General features: G+C 40.4%; 1 protein-coding gene across 2 annotated transcripts in view; it reads right to left on the reverse strand.

Moving 5' to 3' along the window:
* Positions 1 to 21,940, reverse strand: part of PLAC9 (placenta specific 9) — a 34,390-nt gene extending 12,450 nt beyond the window's left edge. Inside the window, exon 1 of one of the 2 annotated variants that reach the window (XM_027860413.1) lies at positions 21,661 to 21,940. In XM_027860413.1, the coding sequence (XP_027716214.1) occupies positions 21,661 to 21,715 (55 nt within the window). In that variant the 5' untranslated portion in view covers positions 21,716 to 21,940. The remainder of the gene's footprint in view (positions 1 to 21,660) is intronic. The other variant, XM_027860404.1, reaches the window with a different exon arrangement.

Here is a 21,940-nt window from a genome sequence, read left to right on the forward strand (position 1 = left end):
ATGAATCTTGTTATTATTTTTTCTAACTCTATAAAATAATTTTTTGGTAGTTTGATTGGTATGGCACTGAATAAGTAAATTAGCTTAGGTAGAATTGTCATTTTTATTATATTAGCTCGGCCTACCCATGAGCAACTGATGTTTTTCCAATTATTTAGATCTGACTTTATTTGTGTGAAAAGTGTTTTGTAATTGTGTTCATAGAGTTCCTGGGTTTGTTTTGAGAGGTAGATGCCTAAATATTTTATAATGTCTACAGTAAGTTTAAATGGAATTTCTCTTTCTATCTCTTGCTGTTGGGCTTTGTTGGTAATATATAGAAATGCCAATGATTTATGTGGGTTTATTTTATAGCCTGCAACTTTGCTAAAGTTGTTTATTATTTCAAGTAGTTTTTTATTTGATTCTCTAGGATTCTCTAAGTATAACATCATGTCATCTGCAAAGAGTGATAGCCTTGTTTCTTCTTTGCCTGTTCTAATACCTTCAATTTCTTTTTCTTCTCTTATTGCTAAAGCAAACATTTACAGTATGATATTGAACAACAGTGGTGATAATGGACATCCTTGTTTTACCCCCAGTCCTATTAGAAATGCTTTTAGCTTGTCCCCATTACATATTACGTTTGCTGAAGGTTTTAGATAGATGCTATTCATTATTTTAAGGATGACTCCATTTATACTTTTGCTTTCTAGTGTTTTTAATAGGAATGGGTGTTGTATTTTGTCAAAAGTTTTTTCTGCATCTTTTGAGATGATCATGTGGTTTCTGTTAGTTTTGGTGTTGATATGATCAATTATGCTGCTAGTTTTCCTAATATTGAACCAGCCCTGCCTTCCTGGTATAAATCCTACCTGGTTATAGTGTATTATTCTTGTGATAAGTCACTGCGTAGTTGATCGTTGGCTGCAATCCAAGCTCCTTTGCCTTACAGAATATGTTCCATGCCCTGTGTTCCTTTAATGTAGAAGCTGCAAGGTCCTGTGTAATCCTGACTGTGGTTCCATGATATTTAAATTGTTTCTTTCTGGCTGCTTGCAGTATTTTCTCTTTAATCTGGTAATTTTGGAATTTAGCTATTATATTCCTTGGCGTTTTCAATTTGGGATCTCTTTCAGGTGGGGAGTGGTGGATTCATTCCATAGTTATTTTACCTTCTGGTTCTAGGACTTCAGGGCAGTTTTCCTTTATGATTTCCTGAAAGATACTGTCCAGGCTCTTTCTTTCATCATGATTTTCAGGTAGGCCAGTAATTTTTAAATTGTCTCTCTTGGATTGATTTTCCAGGTCAGTTGTTTTACCCATGAGGTATTTTACGTTTTCATCTATTTTTTCATGTTTTTGCTTTTGTTTGACTGATTCTTGCTCTCTCATAGAGTCATTAGTTTCCATTTGTTTAATTCTAATTTTTAACATATTGTTTTCTTCTGTTAGATTTTGTACTTTCTTCTCCAATTGGCCAATTGTATTTTTAAGGGATTTGTTTTCATCAGTGTACTTTTTTTCCAATTGGCCAATTGTACTTTTTAAGGACTCCTGTACCTCTCTCATTTGACTTTTAAAATCCTTCTTGATCTCTTCTAAGAAGGCTTTTGGGGCTTCAGACCAGTTCATATTCCCTTTTGATGTTGTAGATGTGGGTTTGTTGACAATGTTGTCCTCTTCAGAATGTCTGTCTTGATCTTCACTCTTCTCATAATATGAATCTATCGTACATTTCTTTTTACTCATGGTGTTTCTTTATTCCCTGGCCTTTAAAGAGATTAAGCTCTCCTGCTGGGGAGCAGAGGGCATTGACCCAAGCTTCTTGTGTTGGGAACCTAGGTCTTGGTCACTGACTTTGTGTGCTGGGGCCTCTTATGTTGGCAATTGGAGGCTGTAGGGTTCTGGCAGCTTATCTGGTGTTGGGCTGGAATCAGCAAGGCTGGAACTTTCAGGCAACTCTAGGTTGCTTTATTCAGCTCCTTTCAGATGAATGCTGCTTATCCGCCTGGGGCCCTTTTTAGTGCTGCTTCCCTTATATTTGCTGAGGCACTGGGAGACCCATTTGATGTAGAATGCTGGGGCACCAGAATCTCCTCCTGGTGTGCTAAAGTGGTTCTTTCCACTAGCTGGCTAGGTGACTCCCGATCCATACTGCTCCCCTTCCCCCAGGGTAAGAGGTGCCTTTCACGTTAATCCCTCTAGCTACCTGGGTTACTGCACTGCTGTTTCCTGTCTTTCTTCTGGTTCAGCTGTTCCAGGGTTTTTTCTGGGGTGATATTTTCTGGGTTTTCAGAGGTTGATAGGGGAGGGTGACAGTGACTGCGTTTTTACTCTGCCATCTTGGCTCCCAGAAGCAGAAACTCTGTAGACTTTCTTAAAAAAATATTAATAATGCAAATTAAACTTAAAAGCATCTCTTGCCACTTTGGGGGGCAGAGTCAGTGGTTAAAGATTTATTAGCAAACCTCTGCCTAGCCCTACCTACCTAGCCATGGAAGAGTATCAGACAGTTTGTTGTTTTTTCTAGCACTTTCACACCCATCATCTTCTCTGATCCTCTGATCCCTGTGAGGGAATCCAATACAACAAATACTTATTAAGTACTTACTGCCTGCTAGGCACCTTGCTAGGCAATAGGAGTACTGTGATACGACATAGTCCTTTCCCTTGAGAGGCTTTCATTCTACCAGTAGATAGAACATAAAAACAGATACTGAAATACAAGATCATACGAGGAGGGAGAAAGGGATAGCTGGGGGGGTGAGGAAAGCTTCCTGTGGAGGTGATGCCTTGAAGAGAGCTAAATATTCTTTTTTTTGTGCAAAACTATTTATAACAGCTCTAAAAAACCTGAAAAGTAAATGGGCGGCCATTAATTGAAGAATGGCTGAAGTCATGGCATAGTAATATGATAAACCATTATTATGTCATAAGAAGAGAGCTAAATATTCTTAAGAGTTGAAGGTGAGAGGAGCAGCTAGGTACTACAATGACTAGAGCACTGGCCCTGGAGTCAGGAGGACCTGAGTTCAAATCTAACTTCAGACACTTACTAGCTGTGTGACCCTGGCCAAGTCACTTAACCCCGATTGCCTCACAAAAAAATAAAAATAAAAAGAGTTGGAAGTAAGAACAGAGAATATTCCAGGCATTTGGCACAGCCCATGCCAAGGAATGAGGGCAAGAGATGGAATGCAGAGTTCACGGACTTGAACTGGCAATTAGACTAGTTTGGCTGAAGTGTGGAATGCTTGAAGGAGAATGATGCAGTATAAATCTGAGAAGGCAATCTGGGGTTAGATTATGGAAGATTTCAAATCCAAAACTGAGGAGTTTTATTTTGTCCTGAGGGCAGGCACTGGGATCATGGTCCCCAGTAATCTTTGCTCTGGATGACAGAGTGGAAGTCAATGATGGACAACCACCAATCTCCATCATCTTGCCCTACTTCCAGCATCCTTCCCCATCCAGGGTCTCTGTCTCCATAAAAGTCCCAGGCTTCTCAGGAATGGGCTCCACAGGGATGTAACACCACCATGACCATGGTGAGGCCTTCCTCTTATCCGCCAGGGATTTGAGTTGACTCATTTTATATCAGTAACAAAATCCAGCTTGGCCTTGGTAGCCAGAGCCTTCAAGGCCAATAGATATATATATATCTTTGGATCCTTGAGATCAGCTCCATTATTTAACATCTCCATTTTATAAATGGGGAAACTGAGTCTTAGGGAAGTAAGGTGACCTGCCCAAGATCATTAGAAACCAGAGCCCAGTTCTTGCTTTCAGGCATACTGGTTGTGTGGCCTTGGACAAGCCACCTAACCTTCAAGTGCTCCAGGCAAACTCTATAAGGCTCTCAGTTGGTGGTAAATGGACTATCATTATTGGAACTTGTTATATTAAACCAATAAAATCATAGGTCTGGTGTCACTTGAACACTCAAAAACCTTTAATGGGGGCAGCTAGGTGGTACGGTAGAAAGAGCACCCGCCCTAGAGTCAGGAGGACCTGAGTTCAAATGTGACCTCAGGCACTTGATACTTACTAGCTGTGTGACCCCGAGCAAGTTACTTTACCCTTGTTGCCTTGCAAAAACAACAACCACAACAAAACAAAAAACAAATACAAAAACCAACCTTCAATAACTCCCTGTTAGAATCAATGAAAACAAATGTAAAGAAAGGAGGCCTAACAGTACCAGATTTCAAACTATATTACAAAGTGGTGACCACCAAAACAATCTGGTGCTGGCTAAGAAATAGAACGGTAAATCAATGGAATAGATTAGGTACACAATACATAGTAGTAAATGGCCATAGTAATCTAGTGTTTGATAAACCCGAAGATCCAAATTTTGGGGGCAAGAACTCACTATTTGACAAAAATTGCTGGGAAAACTGGAAAGCAATTTGGAAGAAAGTAGGCCTAGATTAGCATTTCATACTGTATACCAAGACAAGATCAAAAAGGGTTCGTGATTTAGACATAAAGGCTGATATCATAAGCAGATTAGGGGAGCATGGAAAATTTTACCTGTTAGATTTATGGATAAGGGAAGAGTCTATGGCCAAATAAGAGATAAAGAGGATCACAGGAAGTAAAATGGATAATTCTGATTACATTAAATTAAAAAGATTTTGTGCAAACAAAATCAATAAAGTCAAAATTAGAAGGAAAGCAGGAAATTGGAAAAAAATTGTGTAGCAAATTTCTCTGATAAAGACCTAAATTCTCAAATATATAGGGAACTGAGTTAAATTTATAGAAGTAAGAGCCATTCCCCAATTGATAAATAGTCGAAAGATATGAACAAGTAGTTTTCAAAAGAAGAAATCAAAATTATCTATAGTTATATAAAAATGCTCAAAACTGCTATTCGTCAAAAAAATTCAAATTAAAATAACTCTGAAATACCACCTCACATCTATCTTATTAACTAACATGGCAGAAAAGGAAAATGACAAATGCTGGAGAGGAGGTAGAAATATTGCGACACTAATGCACTGTTGATGGAATTGAAAACTAGTCCCCGCATTCTAAAGAACAATTTGGAACTATGCCTAAGGGGCTATAAAACTGGACATGTTTTTGACCTAGCAATACCACTACTAGGTCTGTATCCCAAAGAAAGCAAAGGGAAAGGAAAAGGCTCTATATGCACATAAATATTTATAACAGCTTTTTTTTTGTGGTGGCAAAGAATTAGAAATTGAGGGGATGCCTATCAACCGGGGAATGACTAAATAAATTGTGGCATATGATTGGGATGGAGTACTATTTACTACTGTGCGATAAGAAATGATGAAGGGGATAGTTTCAGAGAAACCTGGGAAGACCTATATGAACTGATGCAGAGTGAAGTGAGCAGAACTAAAAGATCATTGTATACAGTAAAAGCAATATTGTAATGACGATCAACTGTGAAAGACTTAACTATTCTGATTAATACAATAATCTAAGATGATTCCAAAGGACCCATGATGAAAAATGCTATCCACCTCCAGAGAAAGAGAGAACTAATGAAGTCTGAATGCAGATTGAAGTACACCTTTTTTTTAAACTTTATTTTTCTTGTTCTTCTTTTTTTGGGGGGGGCAATATAGCTAATATGGAAATACGTCTTGCCTGATTTCACATGTATAACTGGTATTAAATTGCTTATCTTCTCAGTGGGTGAAGAGAGGGAGAGAATCTGAAACTCAAAATTTTTTAAAAAAATGAATGTTAAAAAACAATGCTTCTGTTGCCTTTTTATGTGGCATCATAAGACTTCTGCAATCTGGCTCCTACCACACTTCATCCTTATCTCACATTACTCCTCTCTATGTATTTTACATCCCATTCAAACTGGACCAGTATTCCTTCTTTCATCTCCGGGCGGGAACACCAGCTTCTCCTGGCCTTAGACTACACTCCCTTCTCTTCTCCTCCTCTTTGAGTCCCCATCTTCCTTCAAGTCTCAGCTCAGATGCTGTATCCCTCCCGCCGACCACTTGCCCCTCACTTTAATGTCTCTCTTCCACTTACCTAGTATTTACTTGTGTGTGTGTTTCTCTTTAGTAGAATGTAAACCCCTTGAAGGCAGAGCTGGATTTTTCTCTTTGAATCACTAGCACCTAGCAGTTAATATCTGCTTCTCATATTGTTGGCGCAATCCCTCGGGGGGCAACCTGGGGTTTAGGAAGGACTGGGGATGAGAGAGGAAGCGACAGGGAAGGGGGAGCAAGAGCCGTAGTGTTTGGCTTGGTCTGTGATGTGACTCGTTGCAGCTATTCCCAGAAATTTCCTGGATTGCCAAAGTTCCTCTAATCAAATGAGCTCAGAGGAAGGAGAGGCCCTCTCACAATAACTTATCTCTTCCCACTCCTAGCCCAAACCCCTGCCCAGCAGATGGGCGCGTTGGCCGCAAGTTATTTCTAGCATCTGCCATGGATGGTTGCCCCTCGCCCCATCCCCTCTGACCCCCACATCTCAGCCAACTCTCCCAAGTCCCCCCGGCCTGAAAGGCCTGGATGACTCAGTGATGAACGGGCCCAGGAGCTAGACGAATTAAAAAAAAAAAAAAAGACCAGACTCAGGACAGCTCATTTTCCTGGACCTCTGCTCCCATTCCTCCTTGTTTCTCTCCTTCCCTTTTCCCATCCCCTGCTGCCCCCCCCAAAGACTACACAAATAGACAAAGAACGAAAGCAGACATGCCAAGGAGGGTTTGGGTTTGTTTTTTAAGTTGTGTCTGACCCCCTCAGCTCACCAGAAACACCCTGTTCTTTGCATGTCCGAGACCACATCCAGCTTAGCTCAAATCCTCCTTAAGGGAAAAAGCTGTGGCTGGAGATCCTCTCTCTCTATACTAACAACACTAATCCCTCAGCTCCCAGGGCTCTTCATCCTCAAAACATTTTCACGTGTATCATCTCATTGGGAAGGGAAAGAAAGGGAAGAGGAGGGGAGAGGAGAGGAGGACAGGGCAGGGAGGAGAAGAGAAGGGAAGGGAGGGAAGGAGAAGAGAGAGGGGGAATAGGAAAGAAGGGGAGCTGAGAGGAGTGAGGAAAAAGCAAACTACATAAATATTAGTTACTATTATGATCGTGCTATCCCCAGCTATATTTTCAGAAGTAAGATTTGAACCTGAGTTCTCTGCCTCCAGAGCCACGGCTCCTTTCTTCTGATTTTATTCTTAAAATCAGTTTAGTTTTAGAATAGATCACGTGAACCTAGATTTGGCATAGCAAGGGACCTTCTCAGTCATCTAGTTCAATTCTCTCATTTTACAGATGGGGAGGTTGAAGCCCAGAGAGATTAAGGTTATACAGGTAGGAATTCAAACTCAGAGTCCAAATCCAGCACCCTTTTTACACACCAGGCTGCCTTTCCAGGGAGGTTTCCAGAAGAGTAGCCAGCATCCCTCATTCCCTGGGTGCCTCCACTGAAGATGTGATATAAGTGGTTTCAAAGTTGTCAGGACTCCCTGAGGATGGTGCAAGGGCAGTTATGCTGGGGAAACACTAGCCCGTTCCTTGCTGCTGATGTCTCCCATCTCTCTGACTCCCAACCCTTGATGGCAGTCTGAGAAAGACAAGGAGACAGCCAAAGGGAAATGGGTGTAGCAATGGAATGTGGAAGCTGTCATCTCCTTTGACTCTGGGATGGGGCAGGAATGGGCCAGCTAAGGTCTATGGCAGAGGTAGCAGATGGGCCACCAATCTCTAGAAGAGGGATGTGATATCCATGAGACCAATAAAAGAAGGAAGGAAGAAAGGAAGGAAGGAAAGAAGGAAAGAAGGAAAGAAAGAAGGAATGAAGGAAGGAAGGAAAGAAGAAAGGAAGGAAGGAAAGAAGGAAGGAAGGAAAGAAAGAAAGAAGGAAGGAAACAAGGAAGGAAGGAAGAATATTGCTTAATTTGTGCTAAGTACTGTGCTAATACACATATGAGATTAAGACTGTCCCTGCCCTCAAGGAATTTACATTTTAATAGGAAGACATAACACTTAAGGGTAATGGTAGCTAAAAAATCTGTTGGGACTAGAGGCATCTAGGTGGCCCAGTGTACTGAGTATTAGATTCAAAGACCTGAGTTCAAATTTAGCCTCAGACACTTACTATCCCTGTGACCTTGTCCATATTACTTAACTTTAGTTCCCTTATCTGTAAAATGGATATGATAATAAGAGCACCTACCTCCCTGGGTGGTAGTGAGGATAAATTGAGGCAGTATATGTAAAGCTTTTGCAAACTACAAATGCTGGCTTTTGTTATCTCCAGTGGACTCCAGGAGTATTAATTGATCTACCCTTTCCAGAAACAATGGTAATATTGATTTGGTTATAGATCCCAGAGCTAGAGGTGGAAAGGGCAGATAAAGGTCTCATTTCCAATATATGGAGGGAATTGATTCAAACTTATAAGAAGAAGAGCCATTCTCCAATAGATCAATGGCCAAAGGAGATGAACAGGCAGTTCTTAGAGGAAGAAATCCAAATTACAATAAACATGGGGAAAAAATGATCCAAATCACTGATAATTAGAGAAATACAAATCAAAACAAGCTGAGATGCTACCTCACACCCTTTAGATTGGAAAGGATGACAAAAACGGAAAGTCACAGTTGTTGGAGGGGCTAAAACAGGCAGCATTAATGCACTGTTGGTGGAGATGTGAATCAGTACAGTCATTCTGGAAGGCAGTTTGGAACTGGGCTCCCAAAGTCACTAAACTGTATGTATCTTTTGACCTAGTCATAACAGTTTCAGGCTTATACCCCCCCAAAGGAATCAAAGAAAGAAGAAAAAAACCCATATGTACCAAAAATAAATAAATACGTAAATTGAAAATGATAGCCGTTCTTTTTGTAGTGGCAAAGAACTAGAAACTATGAAGTGTCCATCAACAGGGGAAAGTTGAACCAATTATATTATATGAATATAGTAGAACATTATTAGGCTGTAAGAAATTACTAAAATGACATTTTCAGAAAAACTTGGGAAGATGTATATGAACTGATTCGGAATGAAGTGAGCAGAAACGGAAGAACATTTCGTACAATAATACCACCACTGTAGAGAAAAACAACTGTGACAGATATAACAGAAATACAATGACCAACCACAGTGCCAGAGGACTATTGATGAAGAGGTGAAGGACTCAAGGTGTAGAAGGAAACATGGATTTTCTTTTTTTTTTTTTTTTTTTTTGGAGGGGAAGGTAATGGGGGTTAAGTGACTTGCCCATGGTCATACAGCTAATGTCTGAGGCCAGATTTAAACTCAGGTCCTCCTAATTCCAGGGCCAGAGCTCTATCCACTGCACCACTTAGCTGCCCCAGAAATGTGTATTTTCCAACACAACATACACACAGAAATTTGTTTTGCTAATTGTGCTTCTTTGTTACAAGGGTTTTGGTTTTCTTTTTCCGATGGAAGATGGGTATCAATGAGGTTGACAAAAGAAAAAAAAAAAAGAAATATAGACCGATGGAAGGAAAATACTGGCCTGGGTGACCCCAATGGTACCTTCTGACTCTGAGAAGTCAATTACAAATTAAAAAAAAAAACCCAATAATTTATTAACTCCTATAATAATAATAGCTCATAGCTAGCATTTATGTAGTATCTACTATGTGCCAGGCACCATGCTAAGTGCTTTACAAATATTATCTCATTTGGTCCTCACAACAACTTTGTGAGGTTGATGCTATTATTGTTCCCATTTTACAGATCAGGAAAGTGAGGCAATTAGAGGTTAAGTGACTTATTCAGGATCATACAGCTAGCAAGTATCTGGACAGATTTGAACTCAGGTATTACTGAATCCAGACCCAGAGCTCTACCCACTAACTACTTCTGAAGGTGCTGGGAATACAAAGAAAAAACAATCTCTACTCTCAAAAAGCTATGATTCTACTGGGAAGACACAGGTATGTATTTAAATATACATCGAATAAATACAAAATAGATACAAGCTAATTAGCAGTTGGGGGGGTCAAGAAAGGCATGATGTAGAAAGTGCTTCATGTGAAAATTTGGAAAGCCATAAGAACTCTCATCAATACAATGACCATTCGTGATTCCAGAGGACCAGTGATGAAACATGGTATCCACGACAGAAACGTGATGGCTTTTGAGTGTGGAATATGTTCATGTATATGGATATGTACATGTATGTGTGTGTATGTTGTATCTATCTATACATATGTTTTATGTGCAATACATATATGCCCACGTAGAGATGTATGTGGATTCACACACACATATGTATACAGTCATCGAGGGAATTAATTTTGTTTGACTATGCATATTTGTTACAAGAAATTTCCTTTTCTTTTTTTCCCTAGTGGGATGGGGTATGGGAAGAAGAGAAACTAGATTTCCATTCATTTTAGGGACAGAGTTGCTATAGATGTGAAATATTGCTTGCATTTTCAGATGAGGTAACTGTATTATTACATTTACTTTGGTACAAGAGATCTCTCATTAAGTGAGGGTAATCTATAAATGTTTGTAATGTGAGAAAAAGCAAAATATCTTTACAAAAAGAAATAAGGGATTCTCTGAGGTATGAGAGACAGCCAGTGGGTGAAGATGTAGTACCATGTATGAAGAACCCAGGGAAAACCAGGGAAATTCATTACCAAGTTCAGAGTTAGGGTTGGAGGTCAATTTCTGGCCCTTGGGCAGACTAGGAGAAAAGGGACTCAGTCCCTTTCTCAATGATTTGCACAACACTTGTGCCACTGGACTTTGAACAGAGATGACAGTTGATGCCGAGGACAGAGTTCCTTCCTGTCCCAATTGCCTTCAGCCAAAGCCGTCTCTCTCTTATTTTCTCTTTCCTTTCCAGCTTCCTGGCCATTTGAGAAATTGCTTATTCTGGGCTCTGTAGGCTGATTTCTTGGTTTCACATATCTTGCCAGACATTCAGATTGGACAGCTGCCACGGGTGGGGCACCCTTGTTGTTCTAGCAAAAGGGAGAGAATGAGGCCTAACTGCAGCCTCCCATCATTCTCTCACTGGCTGCATGCTGTTAAAGAAACAGATTCCTACTCCTGCTCTCCTTTGCTTGTTGGACAAGCTCTCTCTGGAAGAGGAGACCTTAGCTCAGTCAGAAAGAATCCCCTCTGACTTTCCCAGAATCATCTCTACTGCTGTCAGAACAAAAAAAAAAAAAAAAAGCACTCGAATAAGTTCCCTTTGTTGTTATTTTTTAGTCAATTAGTCATGTCCAACTCTTTGTGACCCTATTTTGGGGTTTTCTTGGAAGAGATACTGGAGTGGTTTATTATGTCCTTCTCCAGCTCATTTTATAGATGAGGAAACTGAGGCAAATAGGGTTAAGTGACTTGTCCAGGGTCACACTGCTACTAAGTGGCTGAGGTGAGATTTTGCTGACTCCAGGGCTAGCATTCTAACCACAGTGCCACCTAGATGCCCCTAAATCCCCTTCATCCAGAATGAAGTCATCCTCCAACAATCAGAATGCTTTTTGAAGCCCTGCATAAACACCAAAGATTTTCAAAATGATGACCCTTGGGATCCTGGGGATTCTGAGGAGCATTTTGAATCATCAAAGAAAAATTCACTAATAATAATTCCTCCTGTGGGTCTAGCACTTCACAAAGGGCTTCCATGCAGATTATATCGTCTGATACTGATAATGCGCCTGAGAGCAGGCAGGGAGACCTGGCAGAAGAGGGAGATCTGGATGGAACTTTCGAGACAGCCCAGGCCACTTCGTCCCAGCAACATCCCTGTTTATAACAGGACCACAGGCGTGGGCAGGACATTTCATCAGGATGAGGAACTGGAGACTTTTATCTATCGATTTTTAAAGGCAAACTCAACAGAGCAGTCGAAGGTCAGGGAAATGATTTTTAATTCATCTAACTGAGGAAACAACATTCTAACTAAATTTAAGCACAATGCTTATGCTTAACATATTTTTAGCTAAAACTAGAGTATGAGATAACTAAATTAAAATGCAAAGACACTTTTTTAAAAAGACTTTGGCAGTTCCTGGCTGCCCCACCCCCAGCACACCTTGACTGGCCCACTTTTGCACATGACAAAACTGAGACCTGTAGCAGTTAAGGGAATTGGCCAAGATCACACAGCTAGGAAGTAACAAAGCCAGGACTTGCCTAGTTCTCCTAACTCCAGGTTCCATAAACTTTTCCCTGGATCCTCCTGCCTTAGAATATATTCAGTATAACTATAATTTTATGGTTAAGTATAATATCAAATGAGATTTTATATATATATATATATATATATAGTGCTTTGCAAATCTTAAAAACAGCATATAAATAAATATTAACTATTTTAATAATAATTAACACATATTCACGTTGCTTTTTTTTTCCTTTTTTCATTTTTAGGCAATTGGGGTTAAGTGACTTGCCCAGTGTCACACAGCTAGTAACTGTCAAGTGCTTGGTCTGAGGCTATATTTGAACTTAGGTTCTCCTGACTTCAAGACCGGTGCTCTATCCACTGCTCCACCTAGCTGCCCCTCCCCATATTGCTTTTTAAAATCTACAATGCACCTCCTTTTTTCAAAGTATGTTTTTTGTATTTTCTTTTTTGCTTTTTGGTGAGGCAATCGGGGTTAAGTGACTTGCTCAGGGTCACACAGCCAATAAGTGTCAAGTGTCTAAGGCTGGATTTGAACTTAGGTCCTCCTGACTCTAAGGCTGGGGCTTTATTCACTGCACCACTTTTTTGCATTTTAATATACATTTTTGTATATGTCTATATTTAGCATACATATATTTATATATGCATATTATAAGTGTATATATGTGTTGTATAGGTGCACATATACAATATGTATGTGTGTATATGTACATATTTATCCCTTCCAGTCCAGTTGCTGGCAAACAGAACCAAATATTGTGAGAGAGCCTGTGAGGAATGAAGATGACTCCCTCTGGAGTCTCTGGGTCTGCAACTGCTGCCTGGTTCTGATTCTACACAAATGAAATCATCATTTGGAAGCTGGGTATCCTGGAAAGATTTAGACCTGAGCTCAAACCTCAGCTCTGATGTTTACTGAGTAACCTTGGATTAGTCACTTAACCTCTCTGTGACTCTATTTGCTCATCTCTAAAATGGGGATAGTTATAGTAACACTGCCTACTTCACAGAGCTATAGAAAGGCAAGCTGTTTATAAACTTGAAAGAGATGTGAACTGCTCAGCACCTTTTGTGGTAGCCAAGAAAATGAAAACAAAGTAGCCCCCCAACAAGTGGGGAATGACTAAACATGTGAACATCATGCAATAGTATTGTTCCATTAGAAACTGGAAGAATTCTGAGAAGCATGAGATTTATACGAACTGATGAAGAACGAAATCAGTGGGACCATAAAACTAACATATACAGTGTAAATGGGGGGGACCTCCGTAATTTTAAAAGCACTGTAATTAGGTTGTTTAAATTAATTAAATTAAATTTTAATTTTAACTTAAATTTAAATTTATACAGTATCATGAAGGAACATGCTTGAGTTCAAAGAAGAAATTCAAAAATACCCCCTCCCTCCTTTCTTCTATGCAGAAGTTAGGGACCATGGGTGTGGAACATTGTCAGACTCTTTTGATGCATTGGTCAGCGTTGATGAACCCTTTTTTTTTCCTTTGTTACAAGAGATGCAGAGATGTCACATGGACTAGTCTAAGAAGTCTTGGGTTTGAATTCCACCTCTGATACATAGTGATTGTGACCTTGGACAAGACATTCACTCTCTTAGTGCTCCAGGCAACTCTGAGTATATAAATTATAGAGTAAATGCCAACCTCCATTGGTATAGTGAGTTTCCTCACCTGGGAGTTCTCTATACCAGTGAAGTGCTTGGACTAGTCCATATCCCTCTATGAGAGATGGCTGCCTTGGGAGGGGCAAGGAAAAGGATATATTCAGAAATGTAGGTTATATAAAGATGAAATATATCTGTAAAAATTTTTAAATTTGAAAAAAATGCCTAGTATTATGGCTTTTGACTTAAAAAAAAAGAAATGATCAAAATGTCAATCTTTAGTGCCTTTCTGTAGTTCAAGGGAGACCAGAAGAAAAGCATCACTCCACACTGGAGCTATTTGGACTCCTGTACCCTACCTTTTCTCTTTGAATCCCTCCTCCCTTAATATTTTAAAGGTCCATGGCATCCTGTGGCATAGGAATTTCTATTACCGACCTAGTCCTCAAATTCTTTCACGTCTTAAATTAGTACATGGTATTCATGAGGTATTGTGATCAGAAAAATTAGTCCCCTGGTGGCCAAACCACTGTTGATGAGCTCTGAACATAGCTATGCTGCTCCACAACCAGAGAGCCAACAATAGTCTCTTGCCAGCCTGGAATGGGAACCCTTTGGCTTGGCAGAACCTGTCAAAACTTGTGTTCCCCCGGCCTAGACTTCCAGAACCCACTCTCCCTTCCGTGGCATGATGTGGCACCAGAGTAAGGCTTTAATGAAAGCCAAAAGAAATGAAAGCCACATCCTTAAGGGAAACAGACCCCAATGCTTGAGGCGTAATAAGAGCTACATCCCAGAGACTGAGAACCATGCCATCAGAAACATAGACTCCAGCAGGGTCTGGAATTGGAAAGCTGGCACAGTCTATGAGAGACCTTAAATAACAACGATCATAATAATGATAGCTAGCATTTATATACAGCTTTAAGATTTGCAAAGTGCTTTACATGCATTTTCTCATTTGATCCTCACAACAATCCTGTGAGGTGGGTGCTATTATTATCATTCCCATTTTACAGATGAGGAAATTGAGGCCAAAAAATGGTTAAATGACTGGTTCAAGGTTGGATGGCTAGCTAGTGTCTGAGACCAGATTTGAATTCAGTTTTTCCTTGCTCCAAATCTCACACTCTATCCATTGGGAATTCTATCTTGCAGTAAGAAATACAGATGGCTGGATTTGAAAAAGCATTCTGTTCCAGTTGCAGAATCTGAGTGACCTCCAGTTAGATGCGCATTTACCAAAATATTTGTAAAAGCCCTTTTCGTAGGACCAAGGAACTGGAATCAAAGTGATGTCTACTAACTGGGGAGTGGCTAAACAAGGTGTGGCATCTGAATATTACTCTGCAGTAAGAAATGAGATATATGAGGAATACTGAGCAGCACAGAAAGATTTACATAAATTAATGCAAAGTGAAATAAGAGAGATCTGCTAAAATGTTTACAACAGTATAACTAGAAAACACAAGAACAAGACAACTGAGGGTGAGTCCTGTAGAATTTTAACCATCAGACTTGGCTCCAAAGAAGGGATGTTAAGAAGGCAGCATAGAACAGCGCTCTGGACCTTGAGTCAGAAAGACGAGTTCAAATATGGCTTCAGATGCAATATGTGATGAAGGGCAAGTTCCTTAAACTCTCTGTGCCTCAGTCTCCTTTTCTGTACAATGAGGGGGGATGGATTTGATGACTTCTACAGTATGTTCTAAATCTCAGATCCCATAAAGCCCCTCCCTCTCCTTTTCAGAGAAAGGTGGTTACGGGTGTGGAGCATCACGTATACTGGCATACTTTTTCGATAGGTTGGTTAATTTTCCTGAAGTATTGTTCTCTGGGAGGGTTAGGGGAAAGGGGAAGGACCACATTGGGAAATGTAGATAATGTAAGAGAAAAAATAGCAATAAAAACTTTAAAAAAACCAGAGACAACTTGATTCAGATCTCTGCCCCCTTTTGCCTTCTAAAGGATAGAGGCTTTCCTGCTAATCTCTGCTAAAATAAACAGGATCTGGTGACCTCAAGAACCAGCAATTTGAGTGTTCCTGATGGGAACCTTTCTGCCAAGTGCCCCATGTTCCACAAATACCCATTTGCATGACCTCCCTTCATTTTGACTGGCCTGACTGACACATTGTGGACTTAGTCTAGGAAGGTCTGTCTTTCTGTCTTCATCTAAATATCACTAATAAAAAAGCTTCTATTTAGTATAAAACTATAAGGTTTGCAAAGCACTTTTTCATTAATCAAGGAACATTCATTAAGTGTTTACTATGTACTATGTATTGTGTTAAATGTTAGAAATACAAAGACAAAAGGGGCCACTAGGTGGCGAAGTAGATAGAGCTCCAGGAGTCAGGAGGACCTGAGTTCAAATCCGACCTCAGACACTTGAAACTTTCTAGCCGTGTGACCCTGGGCAAGTCACTTAACCCCCATTGCCTCACCAAAACAAACAAAAAAAAGAAATACAAAGACGAAAGTGAAAGACTCCCTGCCCTCAAAGAGCTTATATTTTAATGAAGAAACCACATGTACGCATATAAGTATAAACATAATATATATCAGAGGAACAGTTTCTTCATGTAAACCCAGCTTCTTCTGCCACTCACAACAACCCATACGGTAGTGTAAATATCATTACCTCCCTCTGACAGATGAGGAAACTGAGGCTCAAAGAAGACTCATTCTAAGTCAGAGTATATTGACAGAGAAAAAAAATCACAGGTGATCAAGGGCTCAGTCCCAGCTCTGCCACTGATGAGACATTGGCCCATTCAGTTTCCTTTGCCCTCAGTTTCCTCAGTCGTCCAATAAGGATACCTGTCCTATCTGCCTTACAGAAGGATGTTGTACAGATTAAGTGGGAGGACTAATATGAAAGTATACTGAGAAGCATAAAGGCTGCATAAAATTGTACCATCGTATCCTTATTGTTATTAATAAAAGTTTATCATATATGCGAATTAGAGTGTCAGAATGGAAAGAGGTCTGGATTTGGAGCCCAAGGACCTATTTAAAGGGCTGTCACATGGAATGGATTAATTAACCTTGTCCTGTCTGACCCTAGAGGGAAGACCCAGGAGCAATGACAAAAGTTACAAGAGGCTATGTTAGCTAGATGTCAGGAAAAATTCTCTGTGACCCCATTCGGGGTTTTCTTGGCAAAGATACTACAGTGGTTTACCATTTCCTTCTCCAGCTCAATTGACAGATGAGAAAGCTGAGGCAAACAGGGTTAAGTGACTTGCCTAGGGTCACACAGCTGGTAAGTTTCTGAGGCCTGATTTGAACTCAGAAAGACGTCTTCCTGACTCTATCCACTTGTGCCACCTAGCTGGTGGCACAAATATTATCTCATTTGATCTGGGGGTCTTAGCAGACCACAAGCTCAATAGGAGAAGATATTCTTTTTCATCTCCAGGCTGTACTCCTGACTCTTAGGACTACCTTCCCCTTCTCTTTTTAGTTCCCTTTTATGTGTTCTCTTCCCTTACTAGAATGTAAGCTCCTTCTGGGCAAGGATTGTTTTGTTTGTATCCCCTAGCAGCAAGCACAATGCCTAGACCATAACAAGCACTTAGTAAATGCTTATTGACTTGATTTATTGACTGTGTGACCTTCTGCAAATCATTGAACTTCTCCATTCTTTGATCTCCTCATCAGTAAATGGACTAGATGCCTTAGAGGTCCTCTCCAGCTCTAAAGTGATGATCCTATGATTTCTGTGCTATGAGCTGTATGCTGTTAGGTACTGCAGTCAGTCAGTCAAGTATTTATTAAGCACTTACTATGTGCCAGACACTGTGCTAAATGCTGGGGATACAAAAAGAAGCTAAAGACAGTTCCTGCCCTTGAGGAGTTTACAATCTAATCGGGGAGACAACATGAAAAAAAAAAAAACCTACGTACAAACAAGCTACATACAGGCTAAATAGGAAATAATTAAGAGAAGGCACTAGAATTGAAACTTGTTGAAAAAGCCTTCCTGCGGAAGGTAGGATTTTACTTGGGACTTGAAGGAAGCCAGTAGGCAGAGATGAGGAGGGAGCGCATTCCAGGCATGTGGGACAGTCAGAGAAAATGCCCAGAGCCCAGAGCTAGAATGTTTTCTTTGTGGAAAAACAAGGAAGTCAAGATGGAGGAACATATTATTTAGAGGATTCTCTCTGAGTCAGCTTCCCTCAACTCTTACCTGTGACAACTGAGTTTGAATAATAGGAGGACCACGCGATCAAAGCCTGCTGTGAATGTCCTATCAGGGACAGGGAAGCTTTAAAGGGCTTTACTTTGAATAGATGTTGGACAAAATAAAATCCACACCCAGGTTATAAACCACGGACCCACAGAGAGCAACAGAAATACAAAACCTAAGCCAGTCAAATGGAAAGCATGTGTTGCTTCTTTGCTATTGCAAGACGGGGAAGAGAGTCACAGCTGGACTTGCAAAAATCATCATCTGGGTCCAAGTCACAGTTTAAAACAGCTGAGATTCTGGGCAGGCAGCTGAGTCCTCAATGACTAATGTAACATCTCTGGGGAGAGAATGGGTTCTGTGTTTGGTATGGGACCCCAGTGAACGAGGCATTAGGCTTAATGATTCCTTGATGAAGTCCTCCATCTTCTGTCTTTCCCATTTGAACATAAGCTCATTGAGAGCAGGGATCATTATATTCTTGAATTTGCATCCTCAGTGCCCAGCACTGTGCCTGGCACATTGGCACATAGTTGTGGATTGATCATTTACTTGATCATAGGTGGGACTGGCCCAGGCAACAGAGTCAAAATCTCAGAACTGTAGAATGTCAAGAGTCAGAAGGAATCTGGTACAATTCCAGTCTGAAGCACAAATCACTACTAAGGTGGCCCTGATAGGTGGTATTAGTATTTCCAGTGTGGCTCGTAGGGTTTTAGCTAGCAGGTAATTACTACCCAGGGCAGCCAGTTCTATTTTTAGATAGATGTAAAGTATTGCACTTGCATACCAAAAACTTGGCTTCGCACTTATTAGATAGTGAAGGTATGGTTAGACAGCAGTTAATCCCTTCCCTTTTAAATAATAATAATACTAACAGTGAACATTTATACAGTGCCAACTATGTACCAGGCACTGTGCTAAGTGCTTTATCTATCTCATTTGAAATGAGGGTTTTACTATGCCCAAAGGACTATAAAAATGTGCATACCTTTTGACCCAGCAATAGTACTTCTAGGGCTGTATCCCAAAGGGATCATACAAATGGGAAAAGGACCCACATGTACAAAAAATTTATAGCAGCTCTTTTTATGATGGCAAAGAATTGAAAATTGAGGGAATGCCCATCAACTGGGGAATGGCTGAACAAGTTGTAGTATATGAATGTAATGGAATACTATTGTGCTATAAGAAATGATGAGCAGGAAGATTTCAGAAAAACCTGGAAAGACTTGCATGGACTGATACTGAGTGAAGCAAGCAGAACCAGGAGAACATTGTACACAGTAACAGACACATTGTGTGATGATAAACATCGATAGACTTAGCACTTCTCAGCAATGCAAGGATCTAAGACATCTCCAAAAACCTCAAGATGGAAAATGCTATCCACATCCAAAGAAAGAACTACGGAGTTTGAATGCAGATCGAAGCATACTATTTACTATTTTTTTCTTTTGTTTTGTTTTCTCTTTCTTGTGGTTCCTCCTATTGGTTCTAATTCTTCCTTACAACATGACTAATGTGACAATATGTTTAATAGGAAAGTATATGTATAGCCTATATCAGATTGTGTGCCATCTCGGTGAGGGAGGTGGAGAGGGAGGGAAGAAAAATTTAAAACTCAAAAGCTTATGGAAGTGATTGTTGATAAATTAAGATAAATTAATTTTTTAAAAAGAATGAAACTAAAAAAAAAAAAAAGAAATAAGAGTTTTAGTGGATGGCAACTTCAATAGGAGAAGGTAATTTGATGTGACAGCCAAAAGAATCAATATGAGCTGGAGCTGCATTAATAGGGACAGAGCTTCCAGAAAAATGGAAGGGGCATCCCACTGTCTTCTGTCTGGTCTGGACACTAAAGTGAAAAAGATCATTGTTAAAATAGAGAATGTCTAGAGGAGAACAACCAGGATGGGGAAGGACCTGGAGTTCGTGACACAGAAGGATCCGCTGAAAGAACTGGGCACATTTAGCGTGGTGATAAGAAGACTCTGGGAGACACAATTGTTTTGGAATAGCTGTCACATGGAAGAGAGAGGAGACTTTTTCCATCTGGCCCCAGAGGGCAGAACTGGAAGCAATGAATGGATATTGCAAAGAAGCCAGTTTAGGTTTGTTGTCAAGAGAAACTTGTGAACAATTTCAGCTGCTTCCAAATAGAATGGATGACCTCAAGAGGTGGTGAGTCCCCTCTCCTTGATGGTCATTGAGCAGAGGCCAGATATCCACTTGTTAAGTATCTTATGATGAAAATTCTTTTGTGTAAGAATTGGACTAGAGGCCCAGCCTAACTCCCTGAATCTGGAGTTCTGTTAACAATAACTGGCATTACATATGGCTTTGATGTTTACAATGAACTTTCTCTCTCTCTCTCTCTCTCTCTCACACACACACACACACACTTTCTTTGTGTGTGTATATATTATATGCACACACAAAACCACACATGTATACACACGTGTACACATATGTCTATAATATATGATATATTACATATTATAATTAATAATTATACCACTGTGTTGTTTTATAATATGTATCTATAATATATGTATACATTTATGTGTATACACACATATAAATATATGTATACACATTATATATACCTACACCCCCCCCCATAATCCCATTTGGTCTTGACAACAATTCTGTGAAAATAATACTACAGGTAATATCTCTATTTTTGGATGATAAAACTGAAGTTCAGACTCACAAATTGAGTTAAGATTCAGAAACAGTCTGGCAGACTGTAAGAATTTGGTATTGACATGAATTGAATAAGATGAAATTTAATTGGAAAAATTGTAAAGTTGTATGTGGGTTCAAAAAGCTCACCTTCACAAGTACAAAATCAGAGGAGGTATAACTAGACATGAGTTGGTCTGAAAAGATCTGAGAGTTTTAGTGAACTGCAAGCTTAATATGGGTCAATAGTGTGATATGGCAGTCAAGGAAGCTATTGTAAACTGAGGCTGCATTAGAAGAGGCTCAGTTTCCAGGTACAAGGTAATGGCTCTTCTCTATGCACCCTGGTCAGACCATGTCTCACATCCGTTATGGGTACCACAAATTAGGAAAGACCCTGATGGGCTGAATAGCATCCAGAGGAGAGCAAACAGGACAGTGACTTGTCTAAGCTGTGGTATGACACAGGTTTGGCATCGGGGATGGGTGTATGGGTAAACTATCACCGCATCCTTCAATTCACAAAGGCAATTTTCCTCTTGGGGACCCCAAAATGAATGTTTGGAACTGCGACATGCTATGGGATCCTAGGTTTAGAATTGGAAGAGAACCTCTGGTTCAAGCCTTTCATTTTACAGATGAGGAAGCTTAGGACCATCAAGGTTAAGTCCCTTGCCTAGGGTTGCACAGGCAGCATCAGAATTTGAACCCAGGCCCTCTGACTCCAAAGCCAGCTCTGTTTCCATTGTACCGCTACTAGATGTTTAAACAATGCAGGCTCCATCGGCAAGCCCTCAATTTGTGTACTGTCATTATGTTTCCTAACAGGACCCAAAGTTTGAGGTTTCGCTCCCAGCTGGGCTTTTGTGCCTCACACACACACACACACACACACACACACAGAGTTCAAAATGACCACATTTTCCAAACCGTCCCCAACAACCATCTCTTCTCCCCAGGCACACCGCCCCTCCTGGTGCCCTTCCTCCTCAAGGTTCACTTTCCACACCTCAGCCCACCCTCCCCACACTGAGCATACTCACCAGAAAAGCCCCCCTGGAGCACTAAAGCCAATTGCAGAGCCCAGATGAAGAGCATGATTTCCCGGTCTTCCCGATCTGGCTCCCACTCCCTAATGCAGAGGTGCACCCCTGTCAGAGAGGCGCAGGAAACCCTCCCCCTTCAGTTGGGGAATCTCCACCTCCTTCTCCCTGGGCTTTTATGAAGAGGTTGAGCCAGAGCACAGGGAGAAAATGCTCCACAGCCCAGCCAACATTCTGATGCTGTTCTGTTCCTCCTTTCCTTGTTCCCAGGGCAAACTCA

The sequence above is a fragment of the Vombatus ursinus genome, unplaced genomic scaffold (assembly GCF_900497805.2).
Source record: "Vombatus ursinus unplaced genomic scaffold, bare-nosed wombat genome assembly UNPS02000749.1, whole genome shotgun sequence".
Lineage (NCBI taxonomy): Eukaryota > Metazoa > Chordata > Mammalia > Diprotodontia > Vombatidae > Vombatus > Vombatus ursinus.